Source organism: Rhineura floridana, chromosome 4 (genome assembly GCF_030035675.1).
Source record: "Rhineura floridana isolate rRhiFlo1 chromosome 4, rRhiFlo1.hap2, whole genome shotgun sequence".
Classification (NCBI taxonomy): Eukaryota; Metazoa; Chordata; class Lepidosauria; order Squamata; family Rhineuridae; genus Rhineura; species Rhineura floridana.
The window spans coordinates 115,366,465-115,382,256 of NC_084483.1; the positions used below are offsets into that span (position 1 = coordinate 115,366,465).

General features: G+C 41.2%; 1 protein-coding gene and 1 pseudogene across 5 annotated transcripts in view; both read right to left on the reverse strand.

Annotated features, from left to right (window-relative positions):
* The window catches only part of KATNA1 (katanin catalytic subunit A1), a 39,817-nt gene extending 28,815 nt beyond the window's left edge, over positions 1-11,002 (reverse strand). For 3 of the 5 annotated variants that reach the window (XM_061624095.1, XM_061624090.1, XM_061624094.1), the window contains exons 1-3: positions 10,825-11,002; positions 10,274-10,363; positions 1,324-1,497 (exon numbers count right to left, since the gene is read on the reverse strand). In XM_061624095.1, the coding sequence (XP_061480079.1) occupies positions 1,324-1,494 (171 nt within the window). In that variant the 5' untranslated portion in view covers positions 1,495-1,497; positions 10,274-10,363; positions 10,825-11,002. Of the gene's footprint in view, positions 1-1,323; positions 1,498-5,787; positions 5,935-10,273; positions 10,364-10,824 lie in introns of all 5 variants that reach the window. The other 2 variants (XM_061624092.1, XM_061624091.1) reach the window with 2 other exon arrangements.
* LOC133384611 (5S ribosomal RNA) lies at positions 5,485-5,603 on the reverse strand (annotated as a pseudogene).
* Positions 11,003-15,792: the final 4,790 nt, after the last annotated feature.

Here is a 15,792-nt window from a genome sequence, read left to right on the forward strand (position 1 = left end):
TCAACTAAGGCTGCAATCCAAATCCCACACCCCTAGGATTCATTAGTACTTCTGAGTAGACAAGGTTAGGATTACACTGTAAGGTTTTAATTAAGTAGTGGCATCAGTTTTTAAGACTGAGCATTTATTTTGGAGGCTTTTTTATTATTATAATAGGTAATTAAAAATTGGAGATGCCCTTTCTCTAACAATTAGCAGCATTCCTTTAATAAGTGTAAATTACTTTACACTCCCTTCAGTAAGTCAGAAATACACCAAAAAGGAGGTTTTAGTAATGTGCATGTTTACATATTGATCTGTTTAAGGTAAATGATAACCAATTAAATAATGTTTAGCTGATGACCTTAAGTGAAAGTGTGATGGAAATGCATTATTTGGTATTATCATATACTGTTCTGTATTAACTGGAATTATCAATCTGCTGTATAGGTTTGTTTGGGGATTATGGGATTAATTTGTTATACCTGCCCTGTCGGGTCTCAAATTACAACATGGGAAATTCACTGAAGATGTACTTCCTGGAGGTTTTGTAGAATAGGAAGTATGGGAGTCATGTAATCCTAGGCTTTTTCTGCCAGGGACTGACTTTGAGAGTTAGATTCCAGGCAGAATCATAGAGACAAAAGATCACGTGATAATGTTTAGGTAATCAATTGGAGCTATTGTTGGAATGCTTTGAAATGATTTGAAACGTTATGTTTTTGAATTGATTGCTATTGATGTCATTTGCATTTTTGTGTTATTGTAAGCCACCTTGACCATATTAATATATGGAAAAGTGGCATATAAATTCAAGTAACAAATTCAAGTAACAAATCACACGCCATCAGACATCAGAAGATCTGCAAGTGTTGTAAACTGGTAGGGACTGTAAATTTGATTGAAAGCTGGATTTGTATTTAAACCTTTGTTCTTTTTGCTCCATGAGTGGGATCTGCTGGATTTCTACAACTTTTTCTTTGTAAAACCCTTTTTCTAGGAACTATCTTTTTGAATCTTTTTAGAAAAAAAATAACTTTGTTTCATTAAAACCTTGTGGTCTCCATTGAAACACCACCCACATCTACAAGCTAAGTCGCACACTACTTTGAGTTGTTCTTGGAGTGACACAAGGAGGATTTTTTGGCTGGTTGGTAAAAGCAGTCTTGTAGAAAAATAACTTTTTCCTGGTGTCCGCGATCAAGGTCTAAAGGGAAGGGTAGGTGAGCAGAGGGGCACACTCTGCTTTGACTGGGAATTCCCTCACATAGCACAGCACCCAGGTTGAAACCAGGTGCTGTCATAAAAAGTAACAACACAATAAACAGAAACAGGATGACTCACCTGTTGCCATTTCTGCTGGAGGAATGCGTCTTTGACAGAAGAAAGGTATTTATTCATTTGGTCAAGTACTCCCTGATAATAGACCATTGCAGAGTCATAATTTCCCAGCAAGGCATATTCACGGGCCAGCTTCACATTCTCACTTATCATGACAAGACTCATGGTCAACATAAGCTGGAGAGAAAAAAAGACATGTTGCAACTGAAAAATATGACAGCTAGGCTATAAAGCAAGAGCCAGTGTGGTGTAGTGGTTAAGGTGTTGGACTACGACCTGGGAGACCAGGGTTCGAATCCCCACACAGTCATGAAGCGCACTGGGTGAACTTGGGCCAGTCACTGCCTCTCAGCCTCATGAAAACCCTATTCATAGGGTTGCCATAAGTCGGAATCAACTTGAAGGCAGTACACACACAGGCTATAAAGCAAACTTGTCAAACGTATAAGGGGCAAAATAATGGAAAGGTTCTCAAGCTGTATTTTAGTTTTTCCACTTATATCGTGAAATAGTTTTAGTACTACTGAACAGTTACACAAAGATATCTCTCTCAAATACTCTTGAATCTGTTGTGAATATAGCTGTCATCAAACAGGCATCACACAAGTATTACCAGATACATAGCTCTAGCATATTCAAACTATTTAAATATTGATAGATGTGATACATATTCTGTACATTAGTTATACTTTACACTAGACTGTTAATTGTGAGTAACTGTAAAGTGAGTAACTGTACAATTAAACTGCATGGCACACAACAACTAGACACCTGCCTCCCCTGCTCCTGCCCCATAGTATTGCCTTGTCTCTTCAAATACAGACTTTGAAACTAACATATTTTTCTCTATCATTTTTGCTACTTTTTTGGATAATTTTTGTAAGTGCAGAAAGAAATTTAGAATCCAAGACTTTACAATAAGACTTCAACAGACCAAGATAAGTTTATTTCTATTCCAATGCTGGAGTTCCCAATGCTACCAACAGGAGGGTGGCCAATAAGCCATTGGAGAAGGCACACTGCAGTTACTTAATCAAATGGTGACTTCTTAAGGCAGAAATTATCTATCCTTCCATCACCTTTACATCACCTCAGAAGCGCTGTGTGCCTCAATGCAAGTTTAAGAACTAAGTTCCATTGAATTCAGCGTGATTTGCTTCTAGAGAAGGACTGAAGATTTCACTCTTTATAAACTTTGTAAACCTAATATATCTTAGTGGCTCATTCATAAAAGATCATTGTTTTGAAATGACTTAAATAACCAGACTTAAACATTATAGACCTTTGCATTATGTTCTAAACAAATTAATCTGATTATCCATGGAAGAGGAATTTAGCACAGAATTTCATTTAAAACAAATGCAAGATCATTTCTGCAGTGTTTCATGTTAAGTGGCAATTGTACCCTTTTCATTTCTGCTTGTTTGTAGGTAACATGAGAGACTGCAACTCAGGGAACAGCACACACTAAATTCTGTAAAAGCTCTCTGCTTGAACCTTTGAAATAATGTGAATCTTGTTTTAAAACTGGCAAGTGCTGCTACAAGATTTAGTAAGCAATCCATTCACAACTACATTTATTTATTAAATTTATACCCCACCTTTCTTTTCGTGCTAGAAACTCAAGGCGGCTTATTTATGGTTCCCAGGTGGTCTCCCATCCAGGCATTGACCAGACCTGACCCTGTTCAGCTTCAACAGGGTGCTGGCCTCATGTGCCTTCAGACCATAGCTTGGGACCATGTTAAACTACATGTTAAAACTAGTTATATAAAATATTTCTGGCTGCAGAACATATATTAATAGAAACTTGGTGTATGTTGGCATAAACAGCCGTAACTAGTACAGGGTGGGGCAGCAAGTCTGCAGCTTCCCCAGCTGATAATACACAAGCCCACAAAGCACATTGGCCTGATCAACCACAATTCTTACACGGGAGAACAGAGTGGTAAGTATTAGAGGTTGTGATGCCAAAAAATAACAACAAGCCATGTAACAATCAGAACAGCACAGATAGATGACACTGTGCAGAAGCAATAGTTCACCAATAGTGGTGAACAACCTACCAACAACTTTTTCACTGTGAACAGTTACAACCAGTTATGTCAATACAGAAATACAGTTTGAAACACCTGTAATGCCTGTCACTGAGTCTCTGTTGGTAGCCTCCCATGGCTAAGCTGTACAACTCATAAATATTACAGGCCGTGCATTTAGTGTTGTGGGCCTAAGCCTGTGGAAATTACACAGGCACCCTCCTTGCTGAACTTCAGGCATGTGACAAAGTTTTGTTTATTTTAGCAGGCATGTTAAGGTAGTTTTTTATTTTTATGATTAATTTTAAATTGCTCTTATTATTTGTATTTTTAAAAACATTTTATGTACACTGCTTAGAGATTCTGAATATCAAATTCAGTGCCGCCTTGGGCTCCTGCTGGGAGGAAGGGTGGGATATAAATCAAATAATAAGATAAATAATAATAAATAAAATAAATTTTATAAAATAAAAATTTATTTTATTTTATAAAATAAAATAAATAAAATAACTGAAAAAGCAGCATAACTTACAGGATTAATGTACTAACATGGGTCTAACACACATCAGAAAAATATTGTTTAATATATACGCAATGCAATGGAGGCAAAGTGTTTGAGGGCCAGTGGTGGACTGGATGAGGTCCAGTAATCTGAAACTGAATCCCTGCCAGATGGAAGCCCTGCAGGCAAGCACTTTCAGAGTTTGGGACATAGGTCAATTGCCTGTTCTGAACAAGGTTGAACCCTGCACTCTGAAGGAACAGGTTTGTAGTTTGAGGGTACTTCTAGATCCATCTCCATCACTGGAGGTGCAGTTTGCTTCAGTCACTAGGAGTGCCTTTTACCAGCAATGACTGTTCCTGGACAGGGATAACTTGGCCACAGGCACTGGTAACCTTAACACTGGATTACTGTAAAGCACTCTATGTGGGGCTGCCTTTAAAGCAGGGATGGCAAATCTTTGGACCTCCAGATGTTGCTGAACTACAACTCCCATCACCCCAGCAAGCATGGCCAATGAGCAGGAATGATGGGAGTTGTAGTTCAGCAACATCTGGAGGGCCAAAGATTTACCATATCTAACTTAAAGGTTAGTCTGGAAGTTGCAGCTGGTACAGAATGCAGCAGCTAGGTTGCTGAGTGGGACAACCTATTACAAGCATGCAACACCCTGTAGAAGGAAGTGCACAGGCTGCTAATATACTACTGGGCAAAATTTAAGTTTTGTTCTTAGTTTATAAAGCTCTAAATAACTTGGAACCAGGATATTTGAGACTGCTTTCTCCCCTCACACTTGTTTACTTGGGAAGAATGTCAGATGAAGCCCTCCAAGTGGTGCCGCACGTCCCTGAAATTTATCTGAAGTCACACAGTGTAGGGCCTTCAGTGTTATGGCACTTATTACATGGAACACTTTTCCAGAAATGAAGTATGTGCTGACTAGTTTATGTTTTCAGTGCATGCTTAAGACATTCTTGTTTACCCAAACATTTCCAGAGTGTTGATATTGGCTGCATATCTCACTGATCGCTGTATAGTTTTTAGAATTGTATATTATGGCACTGGTACATGATTACAGTTTTTACATGTTCTGATCATTTTGTACACCACTTTGAGATTAAAAAAAATATTAAGGTGTCTATAAGTGTCTTAAATTAAAAAGGTCCAACAAAACCATTTCAGTGAAGGCAACAAACACTCTTAAATAAATGCACAACAGTCTCCAGTTGCTAAAAATACATTGCTTTGTTTATAAGATATGTGTATCTTACAAACTGGTTTCATGTAAAAAAAATCTCTCATTTCACATACTCTTTCCGCAATAGGCACTTTACTTAGTATTACTACAGTTTCATTTTGTATTATCTACTTAATTTCTTTTCTGATAGCCTATTAATTTTCAGAGTGCTCTTCTTTCTCATGCTTGTGCTCTAAATGTTGTTATTATGTGCCTTCAAGCTGATTACAACTTATGGTGACCCTAAATATCATATATATATATATATATATGAATATATGAATATATATATATATATATGAATATATGAATATATATATGAATATATATATTCATATGGTTTTCATGGTAAGAGGTATTCAGATGTGGTTTACCATTGCCTTCCTCTAAGCCTACGGCACCCAGTATTCCTAGGTGGTCTCCTATCCAAGTACTAACCAGGCCTGACCCTGCTTAGCTTTCGAGATCAGACAAGATCAGATGTGTTCAGGGTAGTATGGCTGTAGGCTGTGCTCTAAATACAAAACTGTAGTATGTTTTTAAAGACTGGAATCTAAAAAAAAATCTCATTCATGACTTGCCATTACTTGCATAATTGTTCTCATCATCTTGCTAAACTTGTAATATCAAACTAGTTCAGTCATCAGGTTATTATGGCAAACAGGTATATCAGGTATGAGAACCATTCTTACCTGTCCTAAAGATCTATATGAAAGCCTGTTGAAGTTTGGAAGTGTGTTTTAGTTATACACTGAAAACCTCATAGTAGTTTTCAAGACAACTTGTAATTTTGAAAGTAACACTGATAGAAGCTCAGCTTTCAAAAGAAATTGTGAGGCCTATAAAATGCAAGACCCAGCATTAGTATAGTATATCATTATGTTTCTATTCAAACCAACCATTTTATCAATTTTTTAAAAAAGGTGTTTGCTCTGCTGCTAAATGAGCCTCTCCCAAAACAATAAAGCAAAAGGAGAGTGTTTCTTCTGAAACTACAATTGTCAAAGAAAATTCTGCCATCTAACCTACAAAATTTCACTGTTAATATTTAAAAGCTAATTGCAAATAGGTAACGGCTAGACAAAAACATTGTCAATTTCCTCCCCTATGATAAGCATGTTATAAGCATCATTCTTTTATTCTGGAAAACCAGACACATTATGAGGATAATCAACCCAAAGCTAAACACTAAGTCCTGCTGATACCAATTCTGAAAAAACTTAGCCCCAAATTAAGGGGATTTTTTTTTGCATATTACAATTTGCCACACTATGCTTACCATTTCGACATATTTTAAGATTATGTGCCTTGGCTTAGAAATGTATATCCCTCTATGCATCTTTTAAAATGTACAATCTTAGCCCAGTGGAGGTTGGTGGGGAAAGGCAATGTAAAATTTCCAGACGTTTTGAACCCACGGGCAAAAAACAACCCTCCCCCCCAAAAAAACAAACTAACCAGAAATTTTGGGGAAAATTGAAAAATATGCAATACTTTTTTTAGCACTCTTTATAGATTGAAAATAACTTTGTTACCTTAGGAACATAAAATGTATTACATATAATTTGATTTGCCCACAAAATTATCATGTTTGGTATATTAAAATACAGTTTATTCAGACAATAATTATAAATTGTGTTTACTTTTTAAGATTTGTTACAAATTGAGCTACAAGCTGCAGAACTGTTAGGATCCTCGCCTTTGATTCTGCCAGTTTATGAGGAGCAGGCAAAAAACAATAAAACAAAAGAAACCATCAATGTTATACTTATTTATTAAATTTATATCCCACCCTTCCTCTCAAAGGAGCCCAAAGTGGCAAACACAAAAGCAATAAAACATATTTCATAAATTAAACAAAGAAAGTGATTATGTATCCTGAAAGTTACTATGTTTCTTCAGTCCTCCACAGTGTCAATCAGACATAAAGCACTGATTTCCAAAGAAAGAGCTGAGAAAAAGAGGGGACAGGGAAAACCAAGACTCAGCCAATGCTACACGAAATTTAATCAGTCTCATTTTCTCTGTCACTTTCTTCTGGATGTTGCTGTGCACTTTGTTCCACTCCCAGCCCTTTGAGGCTTAGTCAAGAGGACAGAAAGATTCTCCAGAATGAAGAAGCCCACAAGCAAAGAAGGCACTGAGTCTTCCTTCTCTTGTGTCAATGGCAGTGCCTTCCAGAGGCAGAAGTGCAGCTTGCTCTTGCATTTGAAAATTGTACTATCAGTGTACTACTCAGGACTCCTTGTTCTCAGTGCAGAGGAATTGTAATGATCCGATACTGTAGATAGTCTTAGTTAAAAATCTGTTACTTGGGTTTTGAAATAATTTTGGGGAGGAAATATATGAATACCTTGCCTTAAATGTTCTATTCATAATTCTATAAGAAAATATTTCATAATCCATTTTTTTTTCAATTTTTCAGAAAAACAAAAGGCTTTGGGGGAATATGGAAAAAAATCCCCAATTTCCCCCCCCAGGCCTTCATGTCTGTAGACAAGGTGGGACTGCACTGCCTTCCTGGCTTCCCAATGCTGGGGTCACTCAAGAGGGGTGAGGCGGCAGGGAGGTTGGTGCTGCCACAGTGTCAATTTGGCTGCACCTAGAGAGGTGAAGGCCCAGGGGGAAAAAGCAAAAAAAAAAAAAAAAATGGTTTCCCATTTTTCCTGTCTTTTCTGAGTCTTCATATCTCTAGCTCTGCCACTGCAACCATACCACGCCAACCTCCCTCCTACTTTGACCCTCTCACTAACCCACAGCAATCCTGGCATTCAGAAACCAAGCAAGCAGCCACATCCCATTGACCACTACTACCGTAGCCCTTATAAGAGACATATGCCACGTTTGCAGATCTTACTAAATTATAGTTTAAGACAGAGGTTACCAATATGGCACCCATTGGCACAATGGCACTCTTGACGTCTTCTGCTGGTGCCCAGAACCCCCCCCCCATTGTTCTCTTGGACATGAGGCAGTGACAGCAATTACTTTTTCCTTGAAAAGTGCACAGAACTGAAGGAGAAAGGTGGAATGTGACACCCTCTCTTCCTCTTCCAGCTCTATGTGCTTTTCAGATTTATTGGATGACATACAAAAGCCACAGCAAGACTCAGGCTCATGCTCCTTTCCTCCTCCTGTGTGACTGGGAGGATGATGTGAACCAGGGACAACCAAGGTAGTGCCCTCCAAATATTTTTGTTATATACCCTCATGAGCCCAAGCCAGTCATGGGTAATGAAGCTGTAGCCAAACAACATCCAGAGACCACAAAGTTCACTACCTGCCAATTCCAACATGGATCCAATGATTTTATCAAAGCTAAATTCCTGAAGGTGACAAGAATGGGCACAGACCCCAAGTGATTACTTTATATTAGCTCACTTTAATAATAATAATAATAATGATAATGATAATAATAATGATGATAATAATGATGATGATGATAATAATAATAATAATAATAATAATAATAATAATAATAATAAAATGATGCACAATCCCTGGTGTTGCATTCCCCACTCCCAGGATTTATTGTCTGGAACAGCAAAACAATGAAATATTTATTCCTATAAACACCAGTATCATTTATGTGTTTATAATATTTATACACCACCCTTCATTATCAAATTTCAAGGCAGTTTATACAAAATATATGAAAATAATTCAAAGCATCAGTACAATCACAGTGGAAAAATATTTTTAAAAATCACTAAAAGCTAGGTATTAAAATCAGGAAACGCTTGACAAAAAAAGATAAGTCTTGAACTGATACTGAAACACAATTAAGATTGGTGCCTATCATACTTCAGGGAGGACAGAATTTTAAAGGCTGGGCACCACGACAGAGGACCTCCTACTGGTTGCCACAAGATGTGCAAGTGATGGAACAACCGGGAGGGCTTGATCTGTGGAACTCAATTAACGAACAGAATGCTACAAAAGAAGGCGCTCCTTCACGTGATCAGGTCCCAAGTTGTTTAGCACCTTGCATGTCAGCATCACCTTGAACCTGACCAGCGTAACATGCTCACAGTAGAGTGCACCATTTAGCAACCTAACCACTGAGTTTTGCACTAGTTGTAGTTTCCAAATCAGCCCCAAGAGAAGCCCGATACAGAGCATATTACAGTAATCCAATCTCCAAGTTACAACACATGGACCACTGGCCAGACTTTTCCTGTCCAGAAATGGCTGTAACTGGTGCACCAATCAAAAGCTAGCGAAAGGCAGCCCTAGCTACTGGAGCCACCTGGGCATCTAAGTAACAAAGATAAATCAAGGAGTAGCCCCAAACTACAAACCTGATCCTTTTGGAGGATTGGAACTCTGTCCTGTGGCAACCCTGCAAAAGCCTAATTCTGTTCTAGCAATCATTAGGAAAGGAATTGAAAATAAAACTGTCAATATCATAATGTTGTTACAAAAAATCTATGGTTGGACTGCACTTGGAATACTGTGAACAGGTCTGGTCACCTCACCTCTGCGTTCAGACAAGGACAACCCAAATGAACAAGGGGATGGAGTAACCTCTGAAAGAGCTTTTTAGTTTAGAGAAAAGGCAAGTAAGAGGTGATGTGATAGAAGTATATAAAATTAGGCACGGCATGGAAAAAGAGGATAGAGAAAAGTTTTTCTTCCTCTCTCATAAAGCTAGAACTCATGGGCATCCATTGAAGCTGAATGTTAGAAGATTCAGGACAGACAAAATAAAGTGTTTTTCATGCAGCATATAACTAAACTATGGAATATGCTCCCACAGGAGGCAGTGCTGGCCATCAACTTGGATGGCTTTAAAAGAGGATTAGACAAACATGTGGAAAATACAGCTATCAATGGCTACTAGCCATGATTAGGTTATGCTCTGCCTCCACGGTCAGAAGCAGAATGCTTCTGGCTACCAGTTGCCGGAAACCAAGTGGGGGGAGGGGGAGAAGAGCGCTACTGTATTCATATGGGCTTCCCATAGACATCTGGTTGGCCACTAAGAGAACAGGATACTGTACTAGATGGGCCACTGGCATGATCCACCAAGTTCTTCTCATGTCCTTAGTCCAGAACAGGCAATCTGCCATACTCCCAGAGAGTCTCATTCTTGGCAGAAAGAAACTGCCATCAGTATCAGGGTCTCTGTTTTGTTTTGTTTTACCCCCTACTATACAAAGAGAGATATTAACTTACTCCAAGCAGGTGTTGTTTACTCTGGAAAGCAGTCTAAGTAATAGAAGGACGAGTAGCCCGATAGCGACGTCTCCCTCATCACCTGAAATCCTAAGAGAACACGTAACTGAGCAAGAGCTCTCTACTCATCAGTGGGATACCACGAACAGGTTGTTGACAACACTGGGGAGCGGGAAGGGAGGAAGGAGATACAAAGAAACGGAGGAAACGAAAAAGTGTCTGAAACGATAGGAAGCTGGAAGTTAGGAAGAGGGCGACATACTCAGAGAGCCCTCCAGAAGTTTTTAAGCCTTCAGGATGGAGAGAGGCTGACAAAGCCCATTCGGAGCCCTCCCGCCAACGCAGTTCAGCTGTTCCAGATCGACATCCCAGTCCTGACGTCCGGGCAGGGAGAAGCGCAAATAGAAGACACCAAACGAGACGAGAGGCAAGACAGAAGACCTACTACGAATTAACCGACGGAGAAAGGGAAAGGCACAACAGCCTCACGAAAGCGCCAAGTGAGGCAGAAACAAAGTTAGGGAGTCAGGCGGAAGCGAACACTCACTCACCTTCGACGCGCTCAGCTCGGTAACGGCGAGGGTGGCACTCTAGCCCGGCTCATCTCAGCGCCACATCCCGCCCACTCCGCGCTGAGGCACAGTCACCAGAGCGCAGTCGCCCGCTCTAGCCCCGCCCATGACGCTCTTAACGTCTCTGCGTCCCATTCACGGGGGTAGTGCTGGATCTCGGGGTCTAATGGCGTGGATTCTTTACCCCCGCCTCCATTAATGTTTACAGTCTCTTCCAATCAGAACTCGCTGACGTCACTGTTGCTGGGGTCTGTTCTGAGCGCTTTCTTTTTCTTTCTTCTCTGATTTTTACTAGTGTGGCTTATTTCGTATTGCCGCACATCTACCTAACATCTGTTAGGAAAAGAAACTAGGTTGGGCTTTGGCTTCTTATTCTCTGCGTGAGGAAGGTGGAGGCTCGCTTGAACTCTGTATGTCAAGGATGGGGAGCCTCAGACCCAGGCGCCGAGTGCGGCCCCTCAAATCTCTCTAACTGGCCCTCGAAACTCTTCCCGCCCGTACCCTCTTTCTCTAGCCCTCCCTGGCCTTGTTTCGTACCCGTCACATTCTTGCCTGGCCGAAAAGTGTCCTTGAACTTTTGCTTGTCTGAATGGAGGATAGAGTTGTGTGGGGAAACCAGCATACTGTACAAAGATGAAAGTGACATTTGTTGCCTGGCCCAGATTTGCCTCTGGCCTTGCTCATCACTGGCATGTAGCCCTTGAAAGGTTGCTCCTTGGACTGAAAAAGATTCCTTCTCTCAGGTTCATGTGAACAGTTTATTTTCCTGTCTCAGAATGCGCTGTGTTTTAGAGCAGGTGAGGGGGAACCTGTGGCCCTCCAGATGTTTTGGGCAATAACGTCCATTGTCCTTGACCATTGGCCCTGCTGGCTGAGCCTGATGGGAGGTGACCTTCATCAACATGTGGGAGGGCCACAGGTTCTGTTTTGTAGCCCAGAACAAACAGGTACTCAATTTGTAAAACTTTATACCATAGTTGCACCCTCATGTTTGGGAAAAAAATTTTTTTTGCCTGAGTAGAAATTGCAGGGCAGTTGTTTGTGACTGATCTTGTGACAAAGAACAAACAGGAAGGCTCACTGTAGTCTGGAGGGAGAATTAATAGAATTTGTATAGTTTCTAGCAGACCACAAGTTGAACTTAGGAAACCTGTCCTCAAGTTTGAGCATTTCAGTTTGTAAACCAAAGACTCAACAGAAAGCACTCATAAGGTGTGCACCAATTGTATGCATTTTAGTGTGGAATTAAAAAACACACACCAAACTCAGGCTTATTCCAAAGTATTCTGACAAGATTCAGATTTGGATAGGAAAGAGTTAATGGAACCCTAGGACTGCTGGAGATTTACCTTAGTGGGGCCAGCAAATACCTACTTTACTAGATAAATGACACACAATGTTAAGATACAGTTAGAGAATCTTCTGGCAAACTTGCTATATTTCTGTGACATCTTGGTTGGTCTAGAGATGTGAAGGCATGGGGAAAAACTAGATTTTTGTTTTAAAAATGTCCCCCCCCCCATTTTTTTCTGGGCCTTCACCACTCAAGGTTGGTCTCAATAAAGGTATTGCCCAACTGTGGAGTTTGCCAAGTTCTCTCTTTTTTCTTCTGGATTGGTAAGGAGGGAGAGAAAGGTAGCAGTTGATGATCCTTAACATTTCTATCATCTTATTCAGTTTTCCACTTCTTTTCTGTACAGTTTTTATTCTTCCTATTATAATGCGCAGGAGTAGATAGGTCAATAGTAACCTGTGAACCAGAAAGCTCCCATTCAAATCTCAACTCAGCTGATTGCACCAGGGACACCATGGGCCCTGAGCCCATGGGCATGTCTGGTTGTTTGAATGAGTGCCATCCCTCTGGCCGCTTTTCTTTCTTTCCTCTGCCAGATCAGGCTCCCTTTCCCTGCACAAACAGAAACAGTGCATACACATTACACTTTTCCAGGGTATCTGGGTAAAAGTACGATCCAGGAGCATCAATCTGCTTTGAAATGCATATGGAGATTAAAGAGGAAGTGGGAGTGACACTCTTCGAACTCCCTCCTTCAGCTCTATGCACTTTTCAAGGGAGAAAAAGACAACCATCCTCACCACCTCATGACAAGGGAGCAATAAGAGGGCTTGGGCTTTGTGACACCACTGGAAGACCTCAAGGGCACCATCATGCTAATGGGCAGCACGTCAACCCCCTGAAGTACAGAATGGCTGCATATGGATGTAATACTATTTCATGGCTTATATGCATTACATGAACCAGTCTCAGACTTAGGAATTCCTCTCCTCCGCAGCTACAACTAATATTGATTTGCCATAAGGTAGGAACACAAACTGGTTAAATATGGTTTAGGTAAAAAACAAGTGAACTTCAAATCATGATTTCTGGGTTTCCCTAAACCACACTTGACTAATCACACTTTTGGGTTTACCTATAAACCAGTTAGTTGAAAATGAATGCAAACCTTCCCATTTTCTCCTTGCAGGTGCCTGGGCCTATTCCTATTTTGTCCTTGCAGTATGCCAAGGCTCATTCCTATAAAGTTAAACCATATTTTAGTGTTAAATCTGAACTCACCCAGGCAGTGGCCTAGACAAGCAACCTGTTCTTAGGTTTCCTCACCCCTTCCAGTCTAAAATACAGCAATGATTTTTGCTTACCCATTACTCTCCATACAGTAGTTTTGTTTGGATTTCTGAAAATATGAAATTCCCAAGGTTTAAAAAAGTCAACTACCAGTAGTAAGCATTACTTCCTCCTAACCAAAGGTACACAAAAGCAAGTTACACTGAATTTAATGTAATTCATATCCATGTAAATGCTATAGAACTAAATGTAAAAATAAAGTGATAATCTGAGACACTCTGCCATTTTAAAAATGAACAAAGGTTCCCTTAAATGAATTTTCATTTCATTTTATTAAATTTATATACCGCCCATAGCCGAAGCTCCCTGGGCGGTTCACAACAATCAGCATAAAATACAATGAAACACATATTTAAAAGTTTTTTAAAAGCTTAAAATTTAAATTTAAAACAAACATTTTTACACATACTAAAATGCCTGGGAAAAGAGGAAAGTTTTAACCTGGCGCCGAAAAGATAGTAATGTCGGCGCCAGGCGTACCTCGTCAGGAAGACTATTCCATAATTCGGGGGCCGCCACTGAGAAGGCCCTCTTTCTTGTCGCCACCCTTCGAGCCTCCCTCTGAGTAGGCACCCGGAGGAGGGCCTTCGATGCTGAGCGTAGCATACGGGTAGGTTCATATCGGGAGAGGCGTTCCATCAGGTATTGTGGTCCCGCGCCGTATAAGGCTTTATAGGTTAAAACCAGCACCTTGAACTGGGCCCGGAAACATATAGGCAGCCAATGCAAGCGAGCCAGAATCGGTGTTATATGTTCGGACCGCCTGGTCCCCGTTATCAATCTGGCCGCTGCATTTTGCACGAGCTGCAGTTTCCGAACCGTCTTCAAAGGCAGCCCCACGTAGAGCGCATTGCAGTAATCTAGTTTAGAGGTTACCAGAGCATGGACAACTGAAGCGAGGTCATCCCTATCCAGAAAGGGGCGAAGTTGGGCCACCAAACGAAGTTGGTAAAAGGCACTCCATTCCACCGAGGCTACTTGATCCTCAAGTGACAGTGAAGGTTCTAAAAGAACTCCCAAACTACGAACCTGCTCCTTCAGGGGGAGTGTAACCCCATCCAGAACAGGTTGAACATCCACCATCCAGTCGGGAGAACCTCCCACTAACAGCATCTTGGTCTTGTCTGGATTAAGCCTCAGTTTATTAGCTCTCATCCAGTCCATTGTCGCAGCCAGGCAACGGTTCAGTACATTGACAGCCTCACCTGAAAAAGATGAAAAGGAGAAGCAGAACTGTGTGTCATCAGCATACTGATGGCAACGCACTCCAAAACTCCTGATGACCGCACCCAGGGGCTTCATATAGATGTTAAAAAGCATGGGGGACAAAACTGACCCCTGTGAAACCCCATACTGGAGTACCCAGGGTGTCGAGCAGTGCTCCCCAAGCACTACCTTCTGGAGACGACCTGCCAAGTAGGAGCGAAACCACTGCCAAGCAGTGCCACCAACTCCCAAATCAGCGAGTCTCCCCAGAAAGATACCATGGTCGATGGTATCAAAAGCCGCTGAGAGATCAAGGAGAATCAACAGAGTCACACTCCCCGTCTTTCTCCCGACAAAGGTCATCATACAGGGCGACCAAGGCTGTCTCCGTACCAAAACCAGGCCTGAAACCTGATTGAAATGGATCTAGATAATTGGTTTCATCCAAGAGTGTCTGGAGCTGGCTGGCAACCACTCGTTCGAGGACCTTGCCCAGGAATGGGACATTTGCTACTGGCCTGTAACTGTTAAGATTTTCTGGGTCCAAGGACGGTTTCTTCAGAAGTGGTCTTACCACCGCCTCTTTCAGGCAGCTAGGGACCACTCCCTCTCGCAATGAGGCATTTATCACTTCCCCGGCCCAGCCCGCTGTTCCATGCCTGCTAGCTTTTATTAGCCAAGAGGGGCAAGGGTCCAACTTAGAAGTGGTTGCACGCACCAATCCAAGCACCTTGTCAACGTCCTCAAGCTGTACCAACTGAAGCTCATCCAAAGAATCAGGACAAGGCCGTGCTCTGGATACCTCATTCGATTCAACTGCTGTAACATTGGAGTCTAAGTCCCGACGGATGCAAAAGATTTTATCCTGGAAGTGCCTAGCAAATTCATTACAGCGGGCCTCAGATGATTCCACCGAGTCCCTAGGGCCAGAAGACAATAGCCCACGGACAACTTTAAAGAGCTCCGCTGGACGGCAAATAGATGCTTTAATAGTGGCAGCAAAATATTGCTTTTTTGCTGCCCTTATTGCCTCCAAGTATAACTTAGTATAGGCACTTACCAGTGCATGATTGCATCCATCAGGAGTTCGCCTCCAT